Raw genomic sequence first — 22384 nt, forward strand, 5'->3', positions numbered from 1 at the left:
CTCACAGAACATTAGAGTTATTACCCAAAAACAACAAAATAGTTGTGAAGTCAGCTTAGTTTCGGAACTTAATACTTATTGGTTCTGTGCCACTGCGATGGACTGGCGACCTGTCCAGGGTGTACCCCTGCCTTTCGCCCTATGTGCGCTGGGATAGGCCCCAGCAGACCCCCCGTGACCCTAATTAGGAATAAGCGGGTATAGACAGTAGATGGATGGATGGGTTCTGTGCCATTTAAGCTGGCTTGAAGTGATACTCTTAGTGTAATATTGTAAGTCAACAAAAAATCACTTAACCACATCACTTCACCTCTGTACAGTACATCCTTCCATTTATGAAAGGGACATCAGAATGTGTAGTACAAGATTAACAGATTTTCAAACTTTTAGAGGTGAAATTTCCATAAAATTACCATGAACTCAACTAAACTGACCATGTGAACAGGACGTCATTCCTACAAATGACCTACATGTGAAAATGTGCATTTGGAAATAAATTAATAACGTCTTTAAAAAATGTATGACACAAATATGTGAATAATGTGAAAAACAAACACGTGCACTAAATGTAAAAAGTCCTCATATGAAAAATGTCTGAGACATAAAATGTGAAGTGTTTAAAAACCACATATGTAAAATCCAGGTATCCTTTCAACACACTTCATACTGTTTTGATTTTAGAGTAAACAGTTGTCAAAGATTAATGATGTATAATCCCACTATCCGGTGCCACGCAGAAGGCAATGAGTTCCTTTTTGTGTCTGTTTCCTCTCAAAGTTTCTTCCTCATGTCATTTCAGGGACTTTTTCATCATTGCACTTGCCTCTGGACTGCTCATTAAGGATCTAATCCTAAATCTACATAAAGATTTCTGTAAATCTGATTATTGTAAATAAGATTTAACTGAACTGATTATTCATATATAACTTTTCTGTTTTCTTTTCACTGACTTCTTATTGTGGCAAGTAACAGACATATTATTTAATACCAACTAGGAAATGAACACTTAGTCATGCCAATAAAGTCCAAACCTACAGACTTAAGTAAGAATAGAGGTCAATTAGAGGAAAATACACAAACGACCAATCTATCTCACTTAAAATCTATCACTTTAAGTAAGTATGTGGTATACTACAAGTCATATCTAGTGTATTCTGTCATTCATTCATCCATTACAGGGCAGCACACACACAAACACACATTCACACACTACACATTCATACCTAGGGGCAATTTAGAGTAACCGATCCACGTACCTGCCCGATTTTAAGACACTGGAAGGAATCTGGAGAACCAAAAGGGAAACCCACGTGGATATGGAGAGAACATGCACAGACAAGCACCTCGAGGTCAGGCGTTGTGTCATAGCAGATTATTATCACACATCAAATCACTGCATTAAGAAACAAAATTGTGGTTTACCACCCTTATAACTCCATGTTAAATACTGAACTAAGAATTCCTACGGTGTTAAATAAATTGCTAGTGATTTTTCTCCAAAATTTGACCCACCCCCTACATCAAGACAAACAGAAGAAAATGGATAGCGAAAGAGGTCTAAAGAAAGAAAATGAGAAAAAGTGCAGCAGCTCATCAGTCATGGAGTGGAAAGAGAATATGGTATTCCATGCACACGAGCCACTTCATCCATCCACCAATCAGCCAGCGCAGAATGATTCTGCCATGGGGACAGAGATTTTCACTACTGATTTAATTTAAATCAACTGCAATTTCACCTCTGCTCTCTTGTTCAGTCATTCAGCTGTCTGGGCTTTTCGGTTTTCCTGCTCTCTGTGGGCTGCCAACGAAGACAGAATAACTAATACAGGTAAACTTGTGATTATTATATTATAAATATAACAGCCTCCTGGAGCTGTGACTAATTTGCATGAAATGCTCTCAAATAATGCCTGAATAAATATTATTTCATATTACAGTGAATATGTTGGGTTTCTTTTTAACAAATTATCCATCAGTGCCAGATCTAAACATTCATTTCTTGAAGCTAAGCATCATCTGTTTGGGAGAACACAATAGGGATAATACAAAAGAGTCCAGAAAAAAATATGTGTCTGAGAAAAAGATCGTGTTCACCTTCAGGGTCAGCGCTATGCAAGAATTTTGAATAGCACGCAATTGCACAGGCCAAACTTGCTCCCAAAGTTCAGAATCGACACAACGCAAAAGACCTTCTCTGAAGGTCGGCGGGTTTCTTTCGTTTCCCGTGAGCTGAATTCACTTCTTACTGATTGACTTCCAGCACTTCACAGTTCAGACTTTCATTAAACATCTAAAAGGCCATGTCTTTGCATGACATTTAGAGATTTTTTTTTATTAAATTTAATAGAAAAATAAAAGAAAGTAGAATCTCACATTGTTCCAACTCAGCGCATACCCTAGGGCAATAGCAACAAAGGACAAATGCACCATTAATAAGTTAGAGTTGAACTTGCTTTTTCTTTCTCCTCCTCGGTTCATTCCAGGTCTGAGAATTCACGCGTGAATTGGGAGAGAGCTGAATACTGGACTACGCCTTCTTCTTGAAATGGTAAGCTTTCTTAATCCCTTGTGTGAAGTACAGTATACACTGTGCACCTTGACACAAAAGCTTTTTGTCTAGCAGTGATAAAAGTTTACTGGAGATGTAATAATATCTCAATCACTTCTTAGACAATGCAGCATGTTTATGTAAGATGCACAAGCCTTGGTGAAAATGAACAACATGGTGTACAGCATGCCTGTGAAAAGCAATCCCAGGAGAAGATCATCATCTCTAATGGAAGTCCGTGGAAACCATGGCAACATGGTCGATCACAGATCAGAGGTGAAGATCGATTTTATTTACTTAATTTTTTAATGATTTGCTCTTGTAATAATGCTCTTGCCTTTGGATCATGCTCATAAGTTATTCATCACAAAGACACTATATGTATATGTATATGGGTATATGTATATGGCTATAATCAAAGTTTCATCTAAAATTAAATAAAATTTTAGACTTATACCATGTCAAACAGGGTGTGTAAGGCGTATTCAGACTGCCATGCTCTCTCTGGCTGGGTTGGAGTGGTACTGTTATGCTGCCTTGGGAGTCCTCACCGCTCTCATGAGCTTCTGCATGGACTTGACGATAGCCAAGCTCCTGCGAGGTAAGCTTTTTCTCAATAACACACACATCACTCTGGACACACTAAAGCCTAGTCGCTTCTTATATTCCACAAACTTTATTTTAAATTCAACAGAGTTTGCAGCTGTAAAAGTAAATTCACATAAAATATAAAGTAAAGAATAAAAATGTATCGATTAAAATATGTCTTATTAAAAATTCAAACTGAAGTTGAAGATCTGTACAGTAAAACTTTACGCAGGGTGAAATCAGATATATTGGGAGAGTTTTATGCCTTTACACAAGTTCCCTTCCTTTTAATAAACAAACAGACATTTCAGAATGTGAACAAGTTGAAAAATTTTATTGTATTCTAAAAGATGCTTAGATGCTAATGCTTAATTTTTGTTGCAGAACAATATCTTAAATATATGTGCGTCAGTAATATTTACTAAGTTACTCATTACAAATTCATAATCTGTCAAACACTGGCATTTTCTACCTCAGACAAACTTCCTGTTTGACTGTGTCTATGCCCCCTTATATGACGACACAAGAATTAAGTCATGTTTCTTCTATGAATATCTTTGTAACATAATTTTTTGAATTATCGGGCCAGAAAATAAATTTACCTTGTGTACTTGTGTTACTATTTTCTATTACATTTTTGAAAATTTGTATTACAGATAAAAAGGGAACGATTCAACTAGTTGAATCGTAAATTTGAATATGTTCGTAACGAATGTTCATTAAAACTTACATAAAGCAAATTTAAAATCACCTTGGAAAGAGTGGAACAATCTGACAATAAAGGAACAGTGATACTAATCTAAAACATTGCATGTGTTGTTGTTCTTTGCTAGCACACCAATGGCTGTATGGTTGTCTGGAGGGTAACATCCTGCTACAGTTCCTGTGCTGGACTCTGTACCCTACCTGCCTCTGTGCTCTCTCAACCAGCTTCTCTCACAGCATCTGCCCCCAGTCTGCAGGTATCATGCCATCTGTAATCTTACAGAAGTTGTAGCAAAGTTTTAGTCATTTTCTCTAAAACATTTAGTTCAAGTGGCTCACCTGATGTGAAAATGGACCAAATAAAAAAAAAAAACCTTTAAATATTTTTAGGTAATATATATATATATTAATTTTTCCTCAAATTAGAGATGTCAAAGTAAGTTACTGGCAGCTGTTTCAAAACTGCTACACAAATGTGAAAAGTTTTCCTTCCAAACTGTTGCTTGAAGACTTCAAATAATATAAGATTGAAAAAGTTGGAGCTGGGTGAGACGGTAAAGCATCGGGCATGGTTGTTGCCTCACAGTTCCAGGGTCTGCACTTCAGTCCTTAGCCGTTGTCCATGTGGCTTTCCTTCCCTGGGTTCTCTGGTTTCTTCCAAACCTCTAAAAACATGTTAGTAAATGGATTGGCTAGACTAAACTGCTCCTCAGCACGAGTGTGTGTGTGTGTGTGTTTGTGGTGCCCTGCAGTAAACAAGTCAGGATGTGTGTGTCCCAGTTTTTTGCCCAAAGTTCCCAGGACATAATGATGCAGGATAAAGTGTTTACTGAAGATGGATAAATAATGATGTAATATGTGACTGAGGGTGAAAACTTCTATCTATCTATCTATCTATCTATCTATCTATCTATCTATCTATCTATCTATCTATCTATCTATCTATCTATCTATCTATCTATCCCCCTCTAAGCTATTTCCGTTTTGCATTCCGTCAACATGCCTGTTTTTCTCTGACTCAGGCTCAGGTCTGCCTGAGATTAGGACCATCCTCTCTGGTGTGCATTTGCCAGACTATCTCTCTCTCTCAAATCTCTTTGCTAAGCTCATCGGTCTTATCAGCACACTGTCAGCAGGTAGCACTGTGTTCCTTGGAAAAGTGGTAAGACATATTGATCAATAACCAATACCGACTGGTAATAATTAAGATAATTAGAGGCACATCTTTGAAGCTTTATTGACTCACATGTTTTCTCCCTTTCTGCACCCAATAACCTATACAGGGTCCATTTGTCCATCTGTCAAATATGCTGGGAGCATACCTATACCGTTTTTATGCCTCTGCTTGTGGTGATAAGCAGGTACTCACAGGCAAACTAAATTGAGTGTAGCATTTTAATAACGTTTTTTATATATATGAATGTGTATGTCTGTGTGTTTAGAGGAGAACTCAAGGAGAAATGCTGGTCGTGGCATCAGCAGTGGGCGTGGCCAGCTGTTTCGGGGCTCCAGTCAGCGGTGAGCTGATGCTAATCATCACCATGGCATCCACCGGGCTGCAAATCCTACAGAATCTCATTTTTATGTATCTCACTAGAACATCAGCTTTTACATGGAGTCTAAAATTGATCTCCTCTTTTCTTCCATTCCATACTAATCCTCTCTCTCTCTCTCTCTCTCTTTCCATGTCTCTTGCTCTCAGGAGTGCTTTTTAGTATTGAAGTCATGGGCAGTCACTATTCCATGAGAGATTACTGTCCATGTTTCTTTGCTGCAGTCTGTGGTTCACTCACGTACCATCTTCTCTCGGTCTGCAGCAGAGAACAAGGCAAGAACCGATGTATCCACATACTGCCCATGACACCCCCTGAAGTATGGCAGAGCTCAGGCCTTAATATGATCTCATTTTCACATGACAATTTAAATGTCCATCTTCCCCTAAGGCTTAATTGAATACTATAAATCCAGGTCAGGTTGAATTTATTTTCCAGTGAATTGACATTGTCATGTAATTTGAATGTTATTACAGTTTTATGCAAATGGACAGGAGAATACAGTGTGTCGAAAAAACATGTTTCCCTTCTCTGCTTGCAGAAACAGTGCAAGCTGTGTTTAAGACCAGCTTCCCGAGTGAGCTCCCATACCAGCCACCTGAAATATTGATCTTTGCTTTCCTGGGGTAAGTTTTCACTTTAGGTGTGTAAAATCCATACCTTTAATAACAGCATCGATTTCTACAGCTTTTATATTTTACTATTAGTTTCACTTTAAGTACTGAATAATGCAATAATAAACCAAGATTTTGAGGGATTAAAGTGAACTATAGATAACATAAACTCTCTAATGGAAATGCCTGCTCATTAATGCAATTATTCAACAGCCAATTATGTAAATGCAGCACAGTGGATAAAATAATGCAGGTCAAGAGCTTCAGAAAATTTTCACATGAAACATGCATGATAGTGTAATATGATGGTGTCACACAGGCTGGGTCAAATAGTTCCTAAATTGCTGATAATCTAGAAACAGGCAGAATATAGTTTAGACAAAGCAGTACACAAAAAAGCATGACCAAGTGTTCCTATTAAGTGATTAACTGAATGTATTTACACCCGCTTGATGAGAAAATGATAAACTTTGAACAAAGTATCGTAAATAAATGGAGAGAGGTACAAATGATAACTGGAACCCTAACTATAATCTAAACCTTGTGTCTTTTATTACAACTGAATCATGCAAATTGACCCATTTCTAGCTTAGTGTAAAACTTACAGTATTTTGTCAGTTATGTCATGGTCTTATGTCAACATGATGAAATGATTCTTTATGACAAGACGATACATGAACACCTTCATTAACATTTATGTCGTTTTATGTCAGTTGTTTTGTAACCCTACTATTAAGTGTTTCCAAATGAAATAATATTGTCCTGCAAATCTCATGAGCAGCTCTCAAAGATGATGTACGATACCTTCTACTCAATAAGTGCTAACTACCCCATGTAAATGTCAGGTTTTAACAGTCAGCATGAATTACTAAACATGCAGACTTCTGAATGCGATATCATTTTCTTTAATTGTGTGATTGTCTGGCTCATAACCCATGCCCCCAGTTTTCATTACAAGTGCTAATATTTATTCATTTGGATGAGCTCATCTCCTGTTGTCTGTCTCTGTTCCTCACTCTCTTCAGACTGCTGTGTGGAGCTGTAAGCTGTGTTTATCTCTACAGTCACCGGTGGATTCTCCGTTTTGTCAGAACAAACAAATTCATTAGCAGGTTTATGGCAACAGAGTGAGCAACCATTTACCTTATTCCGGTCTATGACTCAGTCACAGTCCTGAAAATCAGCTGCATTAATTAAAGAGGATTTCAATAAAACATACAGCACCACAGGCTAGTCTTGTTCATAACTTATGGCACAGGGTGCTGATAATTGCTGTGCTCCTGACAATAATAAGAACCAGAGTGCTAAGGGTGCTGGATGAGCTATGACCTTAATTTGCATGTCCCTCACTCGCTGATGGATTTGTGTTTGCTTTTTATTTAGAAAGACGTTATATTCAGCAACCGTAGCATTCCTTCTGGCATCAGTGACCTTCCCTCACACAGGGGGATTTTTCATAGCTTCCCGGGTGAGGATTCTACACATACGTTGGTACTAATGTAACACTGTCTACATATTCTTAATTTATTGAAATGAGTGCAGAATGTGAATGAGCTACGTGGGAGTAAAGAAAGCTCTCATCTTCAGCATCCTGGTATTCAGGACTGCTGGAACTTTACATTTAAAAGGAAAGTAACATTTTTACTAGAAAGTGGTTCTCAATAGCAGTTTAAAAGCACTACATGACACCTACTTATATGCTTCATGACAGCTGACATGAGCCTATGTATACACTTAAAAAGATTACTCCAACAGCTGGTATAAAGAATGATATTGTCAATGTTAATATCAACTTAAGTCAGGATGATGGATTTCTATTGATATAAAATTGTTTTTTGACATCTAGTAGGCTTATAATTTCATGCCCCAACCACGTTTCTAGCTCAGTGTGCTCTTGGTATGTCTATCATATGTCAGCTTGAGTTATGTCAGGCGTTACATCAGCCTGACACCAACGTCTATCTCTGTTGTCATGAAGGGTGACATGGTCATGTGGGTGGCATGTAACCCTATGAACACTACCCTTGAGTGAAGTGTTCTCAAAAGAAATAACACATCATTGCCTTATTAATGTCTCTAGTATAAGCTGATTAACCTTATGCTCATTATCATGTAACCTTGTGAGCACTAAAAGGGAATATGTTGAAAATGGCTAGCTTGCATTTGAATGAACTGTATATTTTATAACAATCAGACTCTCGCTTTTTGCTGTTACAGCTGACGATGAAGCAGCTAATCACCTCCCTGCTAGATAGCACTCAGTGGAACTTAATTTCCCACAATGCTACATTAGCACAAGAAGCCCCTCATTCTCTTTGGCAAGAGTGGAGTCCACCTGGATACAGTGTTTATCACACACTTGGATGCTTCCTTCTCATTAAGGTGAAATGACCTATGTAGGTTTGTGGAATAAGACCAATTATATCAAAATAATCCATGGCAGGGAAGCAGAGATACTATTACCATGTTTTATTGTTTTGGTCATATTATTTTCCTATGAACAGCATGATCTAAAATCAAAGTGATCTATTTTCATTAACAGCATGATCTAAAACAAACTTTATTTGTCGCATATACGGCACAGGGAAATTCTTTTCTTCGCATATCCCATCTTAAAGGGCTGGGATCAGCCATAATACAGCACCGCTAGAACAGAGAGGGTTAAGGGCCTTACTCAAGGGCCCAACAGTGGCAGCTTGGCAGCACTGAGGCTTGAAACCCCAACCTTTCTATCAGTAACCCAGAGCCTTATCTGTTGAGCCACTACCGCCCCCCAAAAACAAGGCTTTCTTCCACTTCTATGCTAAATTGCCTATTGGCATGAAAAGGTTTGTGACGGTGCTGCATTACTGGCATCTCATCCCGGTTATATTCCTCAGTGTTCCTACAAATGGTCCCAGATCATTTAGTCAAGATGAAGCAGTTAACGAAGATGAATAAAATATAGGCTATTTTATTTGTATTGCTTATTTTTTATTAGTGAGAGATATTTTGCAAATAGAATTGAGACCGTAATTTCGATGCATAACTGTTCTATACGTTCCAGGTGGTTTTGACACTTTAACTAAATATTATAATTATAATAGCATTTGTTGTTGCTACAGTCTATTCCTTTTTAAATGGGTGTCAGTAATAATTGCTATTAATTAATAACCGGGCTATAAAGGTTCAGAGACTATACTTCAATTTCCATTAGCAATCACTTGACTGCGTTCATCAGATGAAGGGGTTTTGTTATTTGATAATTTGCAATTCACTCAGGTGCTCACCAATGTTGATTACAATCAGACCATACCAGATGTAATATTCACATGATTGCATTAAGATATTTGGTCTCTCCTCTTTATTTTTTTTGGTCCTAAGCTCTGGTTATTGGTCTTAGCCTGTACCTTACCCCTGCCTGCTGGCTACTTCATGCCTGTCTTTATTTATGGTGAGTAAATGAGTGTTCTGCTGGAATCAAAAACAGTTTTATCATGAATGCAGTTTGTAACCAAGGCAGTGCGTAAACAAATATATCAAAGTCTCGCTCAGATTTGTTGTGAAAGTTCATGTCTGTTGAAGGTGCTGCTTTAGGCCGTTTGTTGGGTGAGGGATTGGCCTATCTCTTCCCAGATGGAATCTCATCAGGGGAGAGGCTGAGTGTGATAAACCCAGGGGGCTACGCTTTAGTGGGTAAACAAACATTTTATCCTGCCATCTTCCTGGAGACAGAGTGCCAATGTGTCATGATCGTGACTCAGTACTGGGCAGCCTTGGGTGGCCTGAAGGTTGTGCTTTGTATGTGTGTGTGTTTGTAGGAGCAGCAGCTTTCGCAGGGGCTGCGACACATACTCTATCACCTGCTCTATGTGCTCTGGAGCTGACCGGACAGTCCACTCATGTTGTTCCTATTCTGACAGCTACATTGATATCCAATGCTCTGGCACGTTCCAGGCATCAGCCCTCCTTTTATGATGGTATATCGCTCATTAAGAGACTCCCGCACCTGCCCTCTCTAATCAGAGCCTGTCCAAAGTGAGTAACTCATCCTGCAAAGGGAAATTTAGTCAGAAGTCTGACTTCTGATTTAGTCAGAAATCTTATAGTCAGAAGATAAGGACATATTCCTAAAGGATAAAGAATACTGTAAAGAGAGTCTCATATTTCTGCTGCTTTATTACTTTGAAGGCTGTCCTCGATCCAGATTAGGCAGTTTGTCGTGCCGGTAGGGGCCGTGCTTCAACGAGCCGAGGGAGTGACGGGAGTACAGCGTGTCCTGAACTCCAGCAAAGAAAATGAGTTCCCCGTAGTTGACACACATGGTGAGTCTGACAAATCCCTTATTTATCAAGATTAATGCAAATTTGGAATGACAGTCACAGCACAATACAGGGTGGAAAAAGAATAGCCAGTAGGCCAGATGAGACAGCGAACAGCAAGAGTCAAGACAGCACTCTCAAGATAATGTCACAGTTGAAGCACAATTAAAGTTACATTTTGCTCGAGGAGAACTGAGTCAGACTAATAGCTTATCTGTGGTAGTCACCTGCTTTCATCTGTCTTCCAGACTCTCTCACACTTCTAGGCACCGTCACGAGAACACAACTGCAGACTTTCCTGCTCTCAAACCAAAGTGAGGTAACTGTAACACCTCTGCAGTCATAGCCTTTCATCATAGACAGTTTCAGATTTGGACAGATTTCTGGTAAAAAACCAAAGTTCCTTCATCTAAACAAGCATTAATTATACTAATAAGCCCTGAAATACAGAGCTGAGCCTCATCAGAGCTATCAGTGTGTCGTATCATAATTGGCAAAAATGTCTGCATACACATTTCCTTCACAGTGCTTAAATTCAGGGGACACGGTAGGTGAGCATATTTTATATTAAGCTACAATTTACTGCATTTAACAATTATTTTTTGGGAACATGTTAGTGAGAAGATTTTCACAAATTTTCTCATTTTATCTGAACTGAAACAATTTGAAGAAATACATTTGTATTAATTTATAAATTAATAAATTTAATTTAATTTTAATTTTTATTTTATTTTCTAATACTTTTTCTAGTCAAAATACCCCAATAATGTCAGATGTCTCCTCCTGATTTTCAGTAGAGAATATTAATTCCCATATATTCACCCATTGTTTCAATTTATAGATATCATATAGTGAATTCACTACAAGTGGCATGAAAAAAAATGGATGTCAATAGCATACACAAGTCAAGTTCATGTGTATTTAAAATTAATACATATATTTTTAGAGGCATGGTGCTAGAAATATACACAAAATTGGGGTGAGATTGCTCCTTTTGCATTCTTGAGTGCTGCTTCACATATCCAGCATGTTTAAAAAGCTGCACTGATTACCAGCAAAATGTATTTGCAAGTGGCAGTGCAATGATGCAAAACCTGAACGTTTATCACTTCTGGCTTAAAATGAGCTTCAGAGTCCTGATATTTAATTACCTGCTGACATACTGACAACATTGTGACAGCAACAGGCTAATGAGGCAAAAGCTGACCTTTTACAGCAATAGGTGCAGACATCTAGGGCGGATGCTGAGAATTGCTTTTATTATAATTACGCCGAAAGGCATTTCGCAAATTCCTGTTGCTTTTGTGGCTTTTAATAACTAGAAATGCTCTCCAGGATTGCACTAAAAAATTGTGCAGACATGTTAAAAATGATTGATGTAGTTTTAATCATGCACAAAAGAGGTTGAGTGGATAGTGACTCATATTTTTGGAGATGGGGTGAGGCACATACCCTGCAAAAATCTATTCCTAATCATGATTTCTATATGAAATTCCCTCAACACAGCAACCTCAAGTCATACAGCTGTTTGCAAAAATTGCGGCGCCAAGCCCCATCCCTTTCTGGCTGCAACTTTAAGTGATAAAGCTGTTGGAAACCTCAAGCTTTTTTTTCCCAAGCAGATATAATAACATTTGAAGCAAAACATCAAACCATTGCTGATATAAAGCCTCATTTTCCGTAACCCTCCCAAGTTGCAAATGAAATCAAATCTTGCGTCTTCGCTTCCTGTTCGCCAAAACAGATTTGTTTGTGTCATAATGGATACTGGATGAACCATCCTGGATAGCAATGTTTTGTTTTGGTTGATCTCATGCTGCTATAAAGAGAGTCTCATGAATCCAGATTGCATGAGGATTGGACAAAATTTACAGGAAAATATAATAATAATCAAGGAACAATTATTATTTATTAATGTTTATGGGACTTTATTAATATTAAGTTGTGTGTAAAGGTGTGTGTTGGGCAAACAGAACTAAAAAGGACTCAGTGATTTTCTTAGTATGCACACGCACATGTTGATAAATGCCAATCATCCATAAATTACCAAGTGTGTTCACAACACATAAGGATTCCCATAAGACAAAACTCCAAGAGAGCCCAAAACAATAAAATGGCAGTAAAAGAGCACTTCCTAAACACAGCATGTGCTAAATCTTCCACTTTTGCAACATGTAGTACAGATTCAATCCTTCTCATTTAATAGCACAGCATTGCTTTTGAACAAATTTTATGATTTAAAAACTATAAACCCACATCAGTGAGGCTCATCATACACACATTTACACAAACAGAAGGATGCAATCTGTTTTCCGAATTAAGTTTTCATGTACATTTCTTGTTCAAATGCTCTTGTGATTTATTTATACACAAATCTGTCTCTTTTTCAGAAAAAAAATTATTTATTAATTTTTCTATTTATTTATTTATTAATATTTTTTTCTATTTATTTTTCTATTTATTTATTTATTTATTTTATTTTATTTATTTTATTTTATTTATTTTATTTTATTTTTGCAGTTGATTGTAAATTCGTCACAGACGCTGCACTTCATCAGAAGCTAATCCTGGGAATAAACTGCCAAGGGCTTAGTAGTCAACCAAACAAGACTCAAAAGCTTAAATACAGTAAAATGCTGAAATAGCTATAAATTAAAAAGAACTTCACACATTTCAAACCCATCTTATAGGATTTGTGCAAAAGCCTGGAGGATGAGTGCTCTATTCAACCTGTTAAGCTGCAGCTTTCTCCTGACACTACAGTAAAGCAGGTATCAGGCATCAATATTTCATATAGCCTTCGCAGTGGGTATGATGACGTAATCATGACCTTCTGTTTCCTATTCAATAATCATGCATTTGTGAATGTGTTTTGCCAGGCCCACTGCATCATGAGTGTTTTGAGAGAGCAGTGTGTGTTTGTCACAGAGATGGGAAAGCTGCATGGTGTCATTACATGGAAAGAGGTGACGAGTTTAGTCTGATAACCAGACACACACACACACACACACGCACACAAATAGGCTTCATCATGAACAAACAGTACCTAATTACACTGACCACACTTGACGACACAAACAAAAACACAGCTGATTGAGAAAACAAGCCTGTGAGTAATGCAGAGTAAAGTAATGTTTGTTGCGCATTTCTTTTAGATGAAGAACATGATTGAAGAGCTGGCCAAGGAAATCTGATGTCCAGTCGAACAAAGAGCACTACGTCATATACTAACACTTCATAGCTCATTAAATGGATAATTTCCGCTAATCACGACCTCAAATATTTCATCAAGCGCTGATTTGTTGTGACGATCATGTTCATGTACAGCTCTAATTACCCATATGCAAATAAGCTTATCTGTGGAGATTGCTGTTGGCCAGCAGGCTGCTTCCTGGAACTGAGACAGTAGGAGCTCTTTATTCGGTGCCATGACTAAGGAGTCTCACTCATGTGTTCTGTTTATAGGCCTGAGGGCAGGCTAAGTGATAAAGATTTATTAAAATCAGCCATGTGTACCCAGTTCTAATGGAGGAGATGAGGGAGGTGTAATTAAATGAAGCAGCCGCTGAGCACCATTCGACCTATCACTCTTATAGGATGAGCACTCCTGGCTAACCTAACAAACGAAATGATAACACTGATTTTGTTTATGGCTGAATGAGTGTGCCCTTCAACGGACGCTAAAATGAAGATAGAACGTAGGCAACATGTTCATAGAGAACACAATGCAGAGAGACCATAGCTCAACCTACACCTTGTGTTTCAAACAAAAACAAAACATGTCAGCTTTGTGCTTGGAAAGAGAAAGAATTATATGCTCCCTGGTTAAAGTTGTGAGATGACTCCCAGACTGTGCACACACCTAGTCCAACTGTAGCAAAACATACGCAAATTATGTATCAGTGTCGTCACATGTAGCTGGTTTGTTAATTGGGATTACATGTTTCACATAAATAGTTAATTGATGTGCACAATATTTGTTTTTAGGCACACTGTAATGTTTATTCCATTGCTGACTATAGTCTGTTGTTGGCTCCCCAGCTTAATGCCATTACTAGTTCGTGTTTATTAATGACAGGAGAATGTAAATTGCTCATACAATACTAATGTATATATGAAACCAACCATAAGATCTGTAGGTAACGATTAAAGTCTTTAACTTACACGTACGTTTTTATCAGGACAAAACAATTCAGTGACTAGAAAATGAAACACATCTGTTAAGAATATACCTCAAAGTACCTCAATCACTAAGAAGAGATTTCCTAGAAATAACATTCATGGGTTTCATCATATTGAGAAATATATATCAACATTCTGTCACAATTTGTGTAAGTCAAAAACGCCACACAATTAGCTCATCAATATACCAAAATCTTCTCCGAGTGGACACTAAACTCTTGGCAGAAACCTGAGAAATATGAGCAAGAACAATAAGCTAGCAAACAACCAGGGCTATGGCTTTAGCAATTATTTTTTGTTGCAAACTCTGTACAGTGGGCAGAAAATAAAGCGGTCAGGAATTTTCCTTAGGTGCTTGTTCAGATGTGTCAAGGGTTAGGGTTCAAAATTCACAATTCTGTCCATTTTGATTCTTGGATTTTTAAGTGAAGTGCACTGTTCATGTGAAATCCTTTCATAAACACCTTGAAAACGACCCAGTTTGTAGTCATTTACTGGACAGTGTGGAAATAAAGATGCTGAGTCTGAGCTAAGTACAGATAATGACTGAAGTGACTTTAGCTAGCTAACACATAGCTGTTAGATGTTTTTTAAATGCCAGAAACAAGAAAAAGAAATCTTTTAAAATAGCACCATTTCCTGCAGATCTGTTGGTAAGTTACTGAAAGAGACACCATATGGCTAGCACAACACTTAGCTTTTAACAGCAGTGTCAAGTGTTTTGTGGCTTTCTGTCATATTAATATCTGTTAGCATTGTGTCACAGCTTGTGAGCTTGTAGTTATCAAAGATGGTGAATACCAGAAGAATGTTGTATAACTTTTTTTTCCATGTTAAAATGATGAAAACTCATAAAAAACATATAACAATGTAATACTGATATCTTTCCTGTCTGACCTTAAACTTTCTTTCTTGCCTATAATTTCTTATAGTTCAACTGTCTTATGATTATTAAATCTATTCTATCTTTGGGCTTTTGTTCTGTAAAATGTGTCAGTGGACGAAATGAGAGTCCTTTTGCCATCACGATTTCAATTAAGTCCAATACCTTGAGGTCTGCAGCTCGATTAAATCCTATTCAGAAGCACAAAAGAAGCCGCCACAACACAATGCATCGATTTACGCTACATAAACTTCTATTAAAAGATGGTGGAACCAGATAACACTAAAACGCTGTTATTCTGTCACCTCTCTCTATTTATCTCGCCAACTATCTCTCTCTCTCTCTCTGTCTGTCTCTCTCTCACTATCTCTGTTTTCTCACATGCACACTCCTTCCTTTCTCACTCCCACCTGTTTCCTCTCTCTTTCGCTCTTTCTGTGTATATCGCTCACTTTTCTCTCACCATCGTTCTACACCCCTCCCTCCCTTGCTTACTTTTCCTCTACCTCTTTTATCGGTTGAGTGAATAACAACTAGGCAACAAGGGGAAGCGGATCATTGTTATTCCAAGTCTCTGCTTTGACAGAACACATCTCACCTTAGAATGCAGCTTTTTTTTTCTTTTTTTTAGATCTCTGAGAAGAGTTTATCTCTCTTTTCAAAGAATAAGTCAGAATTTACACAAAGAAATCTTTGTCTATAATCTTTGTTCTATAATCTTTGACTATATGTGAACAAGGCTTTCCACAGATAAGCTTTTTTGGGGAGGAGAAAAAGACACAGGTCTTAGAGTTCTCCAAATGCTTTAAAGTCCTGGGTTTCATCTCTGCAACGAGGCATAAACAGTATTCATCCTTCAACTGCCACGCTCACAAAAAGCCTTTTTGTGCCATATTCTCTGTGAGCCGTTCTTTACTGGGTTTCTCAGAGTCTGAATGAAGCCAGGCTTAAAGAGAACAAGTCTTTTTATGTCCACATTATATCCATCTGCAAAGCCCTGGCAGATTTCTGCTTTTAGATGAGATGGAAATTCATCTGAAAGGGGTTTTAAGCAGGTATTTACAGGTGCTGCTTCAAAATGAGAGCATATCACAGACCCTTGTGTCTCAACCACAGCAACTTTCAAATGCATTAGCGGATTTTGAGGACATTTTTCTTTTTTGCCATCGACGTGACTCAGTTCCTTTAAAACATCTGTCATTACAGACTGTTAATAGCATTTCATCCTGGTAAAGGACACCATCATTATAGCTGTATGAACTGACACTTGCATCAAAAATATCACTTGAAGATATGGCAAGGAGACTTATATGAACTATATACATCTACTGGGTAAGGCAATGACCTCTTTAGAGGTAGATCAACACTGGTGCTGCCACACAGACAAACAGTTTACAGCTCATACCACCATTTATAAACCTTGACTAGGTCATATGAGGTAAGACATATGTCCACTTTATTCCAGCTTCACAGAGTCACATATCCTTGTGTGGGCTGGCATTCAGTTTTTTTCAATCAAAAAAGACCTCGTCCTCAGAGCTGCTGTCCGCGTGTCGTACAGGGCCGTCGGCCGGTGAAGTCCTCTGCTCCTGAACGTAGTGCTGTGATTCCGGCTGAGATACAGAGCTACAGAAGAAGGGTTGAGGAGGCTGTGTAGTATTCAGAGAGCTGGTTTCAGCATTGGCCTCCATGTGTATGCTGTACAGGTGGTGTGGGACACCCAAGCTTCCCCCATCCATGAGAAACTGAGAGAGATACAGGCCCTCGTGGCCTGCGGAAAGATCATCGCAAGTGCATGATGAGACTGGAAACTAAAGATAGCACACTGTATGACCTTTATGTATTAATGTATTATGAGTGAGAGTTCAAGGAAACTGCCCTAGCTTTTAGCTATGATTTCAATGAAAAAACTTTTAAGTAAGAGGCTCAGTTCAGTTCTAACAAAAAAACTGAACCAAATGTTTAAGTAGCTTTAGGTTAGAGAAGCAAATGGACTTCCCTTGGTAAGCTTCCCTTGAAACATAAGAGAACTGAAGTCCAAAATGTTTTATACCAAACAAATATGATCTACTGGATTATAAACTGTGTTATTAAAGAAAATTACAATCATCACCTACTGACCAATCAGATTCAAGCAGATTTGAGCACTAACTGTTTCTGCCATTGCTTTAATGGATGTCTTCAGACCCGGGCTGATTTGCATTTGCATAAAAGCATATTTTAAAAGTAGACTAGAAAGCATGTAAGTCACTCTAAATGCGTCTGCCAAATGCTGTTTTAAAAGCCTTCACTCTTCCACATATGTGGCACTTTAATGAAACAGATGAGAAATAGCACACAAATTGGATAATTGAAAATATGTCAAATAATGCACATCAAGAGCACTTCTTTTCCTGGAGAAGGAAAAGCGGAAGTATGAATAAAGAAGCTAATTGCACTCAAACTCATTAGACTACTACATCTGTGAATCATCTCCTTTCTAGAGGATGCATGTGTTTTTCAGGAAGATTTTCCTCATCTATCCTTCTTTTATTCAGGCAGTGAATTAATGAGAAACAGGAAAGGATGTTACCGTGTACCTGTGTCTATCGGCTTCAACAAGCCATATTTCATCATTACCCATCAAAATACCTCACACAGACCATCATTATAATCATGGGATGATTGTGTTACAGTCTCCAAAAGAAACGGAATACAAATCTCTCTAGAATATGGCCATGGGATGTTAAGATGTACATAAAAAAAACTAATGACAAAATTTTTATGCTGAGACCTGAGTGCAGACTGATTCTAGTGCTGAGCATTAATTCAGTATTATCCTTCTATAAAGATGTACTCTACATAGTCTGTAGTACAGGACAATGACATGGTGTATAGAGTTTATTCATACCTTGTAATTGGATTGTGCTTGTTGGAGCTCGGTCTGTGACCTCAGGTGAAGGCCATGCATTCATTGATGCTTCAGCCAGGGCAAACTGCTCAGCTACCCCTGCAAGAAGAGAATAGACCAAAATCAGGTACAAATACCAATTTGTAAATGCATACATTATTATATCTACCTCCATGGCATGTTTGCTTCAAATACTGCAGACAAAAACACATAGGTTAAGATTAATTAGAGACTAGATGGACAGACAGACAGACAGACAGACAGATAGATAGATAGATAGATAGATAGATAGATAGATAGATAGATAGATAGATAGATAGATAGATAGATAGATAGATAGATAGATAGATAGATAGATAGATATAGGGATGTAACTGCAATACATTTGCAATACGCAAATATGCAATATGCAATACGTTGCTGTGAATGGACAGATGATGTTTTTGAAAAAATACACATGCAAATAAGAGGCACACTATTCATCTTTTTTCATCTTTGTCCATCATCTGCAGTTTTCTCCTTACTTATCTACACTGACCTACAGTACATTCCCAGAAAATTGAAAAACGCTTCATAATACACTCCGATAGTATGGCCAATGAACTTTTATGACCTTTCTGGAAGCTAACAAACCCATAAACTAAAGTTGTATACAATATTATTACGTGACATTTACCTGCTCCCTTACAAACTTGAGTAATCTCAACTTGAAGATAACCTTTGTTTCTCCTCACAAGTATTCAAGACAATGAGAAAGACATGTTTGTTTCTAAAGATAGCTTCTTAACTTATTTAGTCATGATGCACACAACTGTAGAGGTGTGACATGAATAGAGCAGGATAAAACATTGCTATTTCTTGTTATATTTTGTAAAGGAAAGATTTTTTTCCTGTTTTTTTTAGGGGCATTGTGGTAGGATTCATATTATCACAATAAAAATAAATAAAAACATATAAACAGAGAGATGCCATATGGAGTGTCTTAAGATGTATCCTGTACCACTTGATCATTTTGATAGATGGCATATAAAAATCTGGCAATAAAAACAAAACAAAACTATATATATATAAAATAGAGGTCTGTAATAGAAGTGATTTTCCTATACGCTGAGATAATAACATGGATGATGAGGTAGACAGGATGGGCTCTTCAACATAAATAGAGATGTATGAGGTATGATGTGTTAACCTGCAGCAAAGCGTGCCTCCTTGATCTCATCGGTCAGATGGGAGTAGAGCTGCTCGTCCTCCTGCAGCGTGGCCCCTGCTCCTCCCCAACCTCCTCCATCTCTACTCCAGCCACACCAGCCTCCTCCAGCCGCTGTCTCCCCACCCCAACCTTTCCATTCGATCAGGTGGGCCACCCGTCCCTGCGCCATCGCCGTTGGCTTGGTTATGTGCTCCTTAATAGTAGCAACCAGACCTGAGCAGAGTATAAGGAAATAATGTGGGAACAGAGAAGAAAGGAAAGAAATGGAGAATTTGTGAAAGGAAATGTGATAGGGGAGTGTAAAAAAAGGTGGAAAATAGGATAAATACGAAGAAAATGAGTCGTTATCAGCCCTTTCAATTCACTGTCTTGGATGAAAGAGATTCCCTTTATTTATGTATGATTTCTAAATGACATTATTGCAACCAGTTATTTTTTACACGAGACATTTATTCCACCGTAATCCAGACATCATATTTCTCAGTTATTGCCCTTTACTCTGTAATATTGATTAGCTTTTGATTAACTCCATAATTAAACACTCAGGATTAAAGGAGCCTTTAATGGCTAAATGTTCAAAAACCCATAAGACATTTATCAGCTCCTGTAATTAACTTCCTGGAATGAAAAATCATGCAAAACAGGAGTCGAAGAGAAAGATACAAAAAAAAAGCTAGGCTGTGCTCATGAATATGATGTGCAATTGGTAGGAAGATTATATTAGCAGCCTGTGGTCGAGACTGACTGGTTTTCCAATTTATATGAATGAAATGAATGAAGGATGAACAAAAAAAATGAAGGAAGCAGTGACACGAGCAGATTCAGTCTCTGTGCACCATGTGTTTCTCACCCATCAGAGACGATGTAGCCAGCTCCCCGATGTTATAGCCATTGCCATTCTTCTTATCTGTCACTGAGCCATTATATGGCTGATGATTCCCCTAAATCAATAAAAAAAAGAGCAGAATGTGGTATATTGTTTATTACACACCATACACCAACTCTGGGATAACTGGCACCCTTCATGAAAATGAAAAAATAAATCAATAACATACAATAAGTAATACATCTGGATGCTCTATGTTTTTTCTTAACACAATGCCTCTTCAAAAATAAGGAGTAAGTCTGTTCTTCTTATGTAAGAGAGATATCAGACACTCTTTCATACAGAATATAAGAAGCTAAGGTTTGTGTATGTGACAATTCAGACCACAGGGTTTCAACAAGGTTAATTAATAAATCCAGAGTTGGCCAGTGTAGAACCCTGCCTTTGGTCAAGGGCAGCAACAGTTCCTGGATATAAATAGTAATTACTACATTATATTTACATTAAATTCTTTAGAACTGTCAATAATTTTGTCATCATGTTTTGAAAGAAAATACTGTTATTTAAAAGATGACATAAAAATGATTTTTGTTATAGAAAATGTATTTTTTAATAGAACTTTTGTTTAATCGAATTGTTGAACATTTGTTGTGTGATGTGTGACTGGAGCTGAGCGCACATGTCTCTCTAAATCACACAGCCAGAAACACAGATATTAAAGTGATATCAAGCCAAAACAACACACCCACTCAGGTAGTGTATCACAGGTGATAATGAGACACTCTTTCTAGAGTGTAAATGAAAGGGAATTTGCATGCAAGGAAATTGTATCAAACGTAAAGGAGGATAAGCCAAGCTGCACATTCAAGATAGAACTGTGTAATATATTATGTGTTTCACTGATGTAACGTCCTAACCAGTTGGGTTTGCTTTTGAGTCTGAAACATGGACGGACCTTGGCAATGGGTTGTCCTTCTGTCCAAGACTGGAGCTCTCCCATGGGATGCTGTTGGCTATTTTGAATCTCTGCAGAAGAGCAAACATGTTGTTGTTAGTTACCTCTAATCTGTTTGCATGCATTGAGTGTGCGCACAACTCCTCGCCTTTTTGAGTTTGAACTGAAGCGGATGGATGGGAATCAGTCCTGTTGCTTGCATGTTGCCATAGCAACAGGCAAGTGTCTTCACAACCCATCCCCGGGGATCCCCTGGCGTGCAGGGTTTGATTCCCGAAACCGGCCTTACTTCATTCACTCAGGACCTTATCAAGGACGTCTCATTTCTGTCTTGGGGGTCTCCCCGGACTCCTAGTGCTACCCGAGGACTAGTACGTTATGGTGCCTTTATGGACACAATGTTTAGCCTGCGCAGTGGCGTACAGTCAGCGTGACATTCTGACCACCTTTCTCATGCATTATGCATCAGTGGTGACCCTGGCATTTAGCATGCTGCACTCTGCTTCAACCATAGCACAAGCAGACACACAGAAAACACTCTCCAGGCAGACCTTTTGAGAGAACAAAAGCTACCATTTAATCTGAACACACTTAAAACATCAAGACAACTGACCCTACATCCCTAAATGCTATTAGATGCATAGACATTTTGAACCTCTCCCTCCCATTTTTTCAAAGGATTTCCATCTTGTGCAACACAGACAGATGCAAAAAAAATTAACAGAGGGCTTCTATGATCTGATGATCCTGATAAGAGTGTGAAGCCCAAAGAGACTTCACCTTTATCTCAGCCAGTGAGTAGCTGCTCTGGGAGCTCAGCTATCACAACACATGCTGCTGTTACCCATACAAAACAAGGTGCTCAGTTCTGCAAGTTTAATTACCGGCAATAATCCTTCATCACACAAACACAACCACACTCTGGTGGTACACTGTAGTGTCGTAGAGTAACAGTGCAGGCTGCTGCAACACTCCTCATTAACATGAGACAACATTCTCACTCCTGCTGTCTCTCTCCTTTCCATTCACTTATGCTCAGGATGACATAAAAATGATGCATAAGTGATGCGTAAAGATTTTATCTACCACTGATATATACTGATTTTCCAAAAAAAAAAAAAAATAGATA

General features: G+C 38.1%; 2 protein-coding genes across 5 annotated transcripts in view; one reads left to right on the forward strand and one right to left on the reverse strand.

Annotated features, from left to right (window-relative positions):
* Nucleotides 1-2429: 2429 nt before the first annotated feature.
* clcnk (chloride channel K) lies at nucleotides 2430-13603 on the forward strand. Of its 4 annotated transcripts, XM_058410907.1 has the most exons (20): nucleotides 2430-2548; nucleotides 2671-2824; nucleotides 3018-3149; nucleotides 3970-4098; nucleotides 4864-5003; nucleotides 5125-5202; nucleotides 5284-5359; nucleotides 5544-5669; nucleotides 5936-6020; nucleotides 7034-7135; nucleotides 7392-7476; nucleotides 8226-8390; nucleotides 9372-9441; nucleotides 9573-9683; nucleotides 9809-10025; nucleotides 10179-10312; nucleotides 10558-10628; nucleotides 13000-13080; nucleotides 13189-13275; nucleotides 13465-13603. In XM_058410907.1, the coding sequence occupies exons 1-20, from the start codon at nucleotides 2546-2548 to the stop codon at nucleotides 13501-13503; spliced, it is 2085 nt and encodes a 694-aa protein (XP_058266890.1). In that variant the 5' UTR covers nucleotides 2430-2545; the 3' UTR covers nucleotides 13504-13603. The 4 variants fall into 4 exon arrangements, with proteins under 4 accessions (XP_058266890.1, XP_058266892.1, XP_058266894.1 ...); XM_058410909.1 differs by lacking the exon at nucleotides 13000-13080; XM_058410908.1 differs by lacking the exon at nucleotides 2430-2548 and having other exon boundaries at nucleotides 2560-2824.
* The window catches only part of fam131c (family with sequence similarity 131 member C), a 10132-nt gene continuing 522 nt past the window's right edge, over nucleotides 12775-22384 (reverse strand). Inside the window, exons 2-6 of the mRNA XM_058410912.1 lie at nucleotides 21256-21326; nucleotides 20325-20415; nucleotides 19454-19687; nucleotides 18265-18363; nucleotides 12775-17145 (exon numbers count right to left, since the gene is read on the reverse strand). Of these exons, the coding sequence (XP_058266895.1) occupies nucleotides 16886-17145; nucleotides 18265-18363; nucleotides 19454-19687; nucleotides 20325-20415; nucleotides 21256-21326 (755 nt within the window). The 3' untranslated portion in view covers nucleotides 12775-16885. The remainder of the gene's footprint in view (nucleotides 17146-18264; nucleotides 18364-19453; nucleotides 19688-20324; nucleotides 20416-21255; nucleotides 21327-22384) is intronic.

This window comes from Hemibagrus wyckioides, linkage group LG15, assembly GCF_019097595.1.
Source record: "Hemibagrus wyckioides isolate EC202008001 linkage group LG15, SWU_Hwy_1.0, whole genome shotgun sequence".
NCBI lineage: Eukaryota > Metazoa > Chordata > Actinopteri > Siluriformes > Bagridae > Hemibagrus > Hemibagrus wyckioides.

What these genes read in the sequence shown, in the direction of transcription:
- clcnk (XM_058410907.1), top strand. An exon ending in TGGTCGATCACAGATCAGAG is followed by an intron (nt 2,825 to 3,017) that starts GTGAAGATCGAT and finishes CATGTCAAACAG; the next exon opens with GGTGTGTAAGGCGTATTCAG. An exon ending in CCCCGTAGTTGACACACATG is followed by an intron (nt 10,313 to 10,557) that starts GTGAGTCTGACA and finishes TCTGTCTTCCAG; the next exon opens with ACTCTCTCACACTTCTAGGC.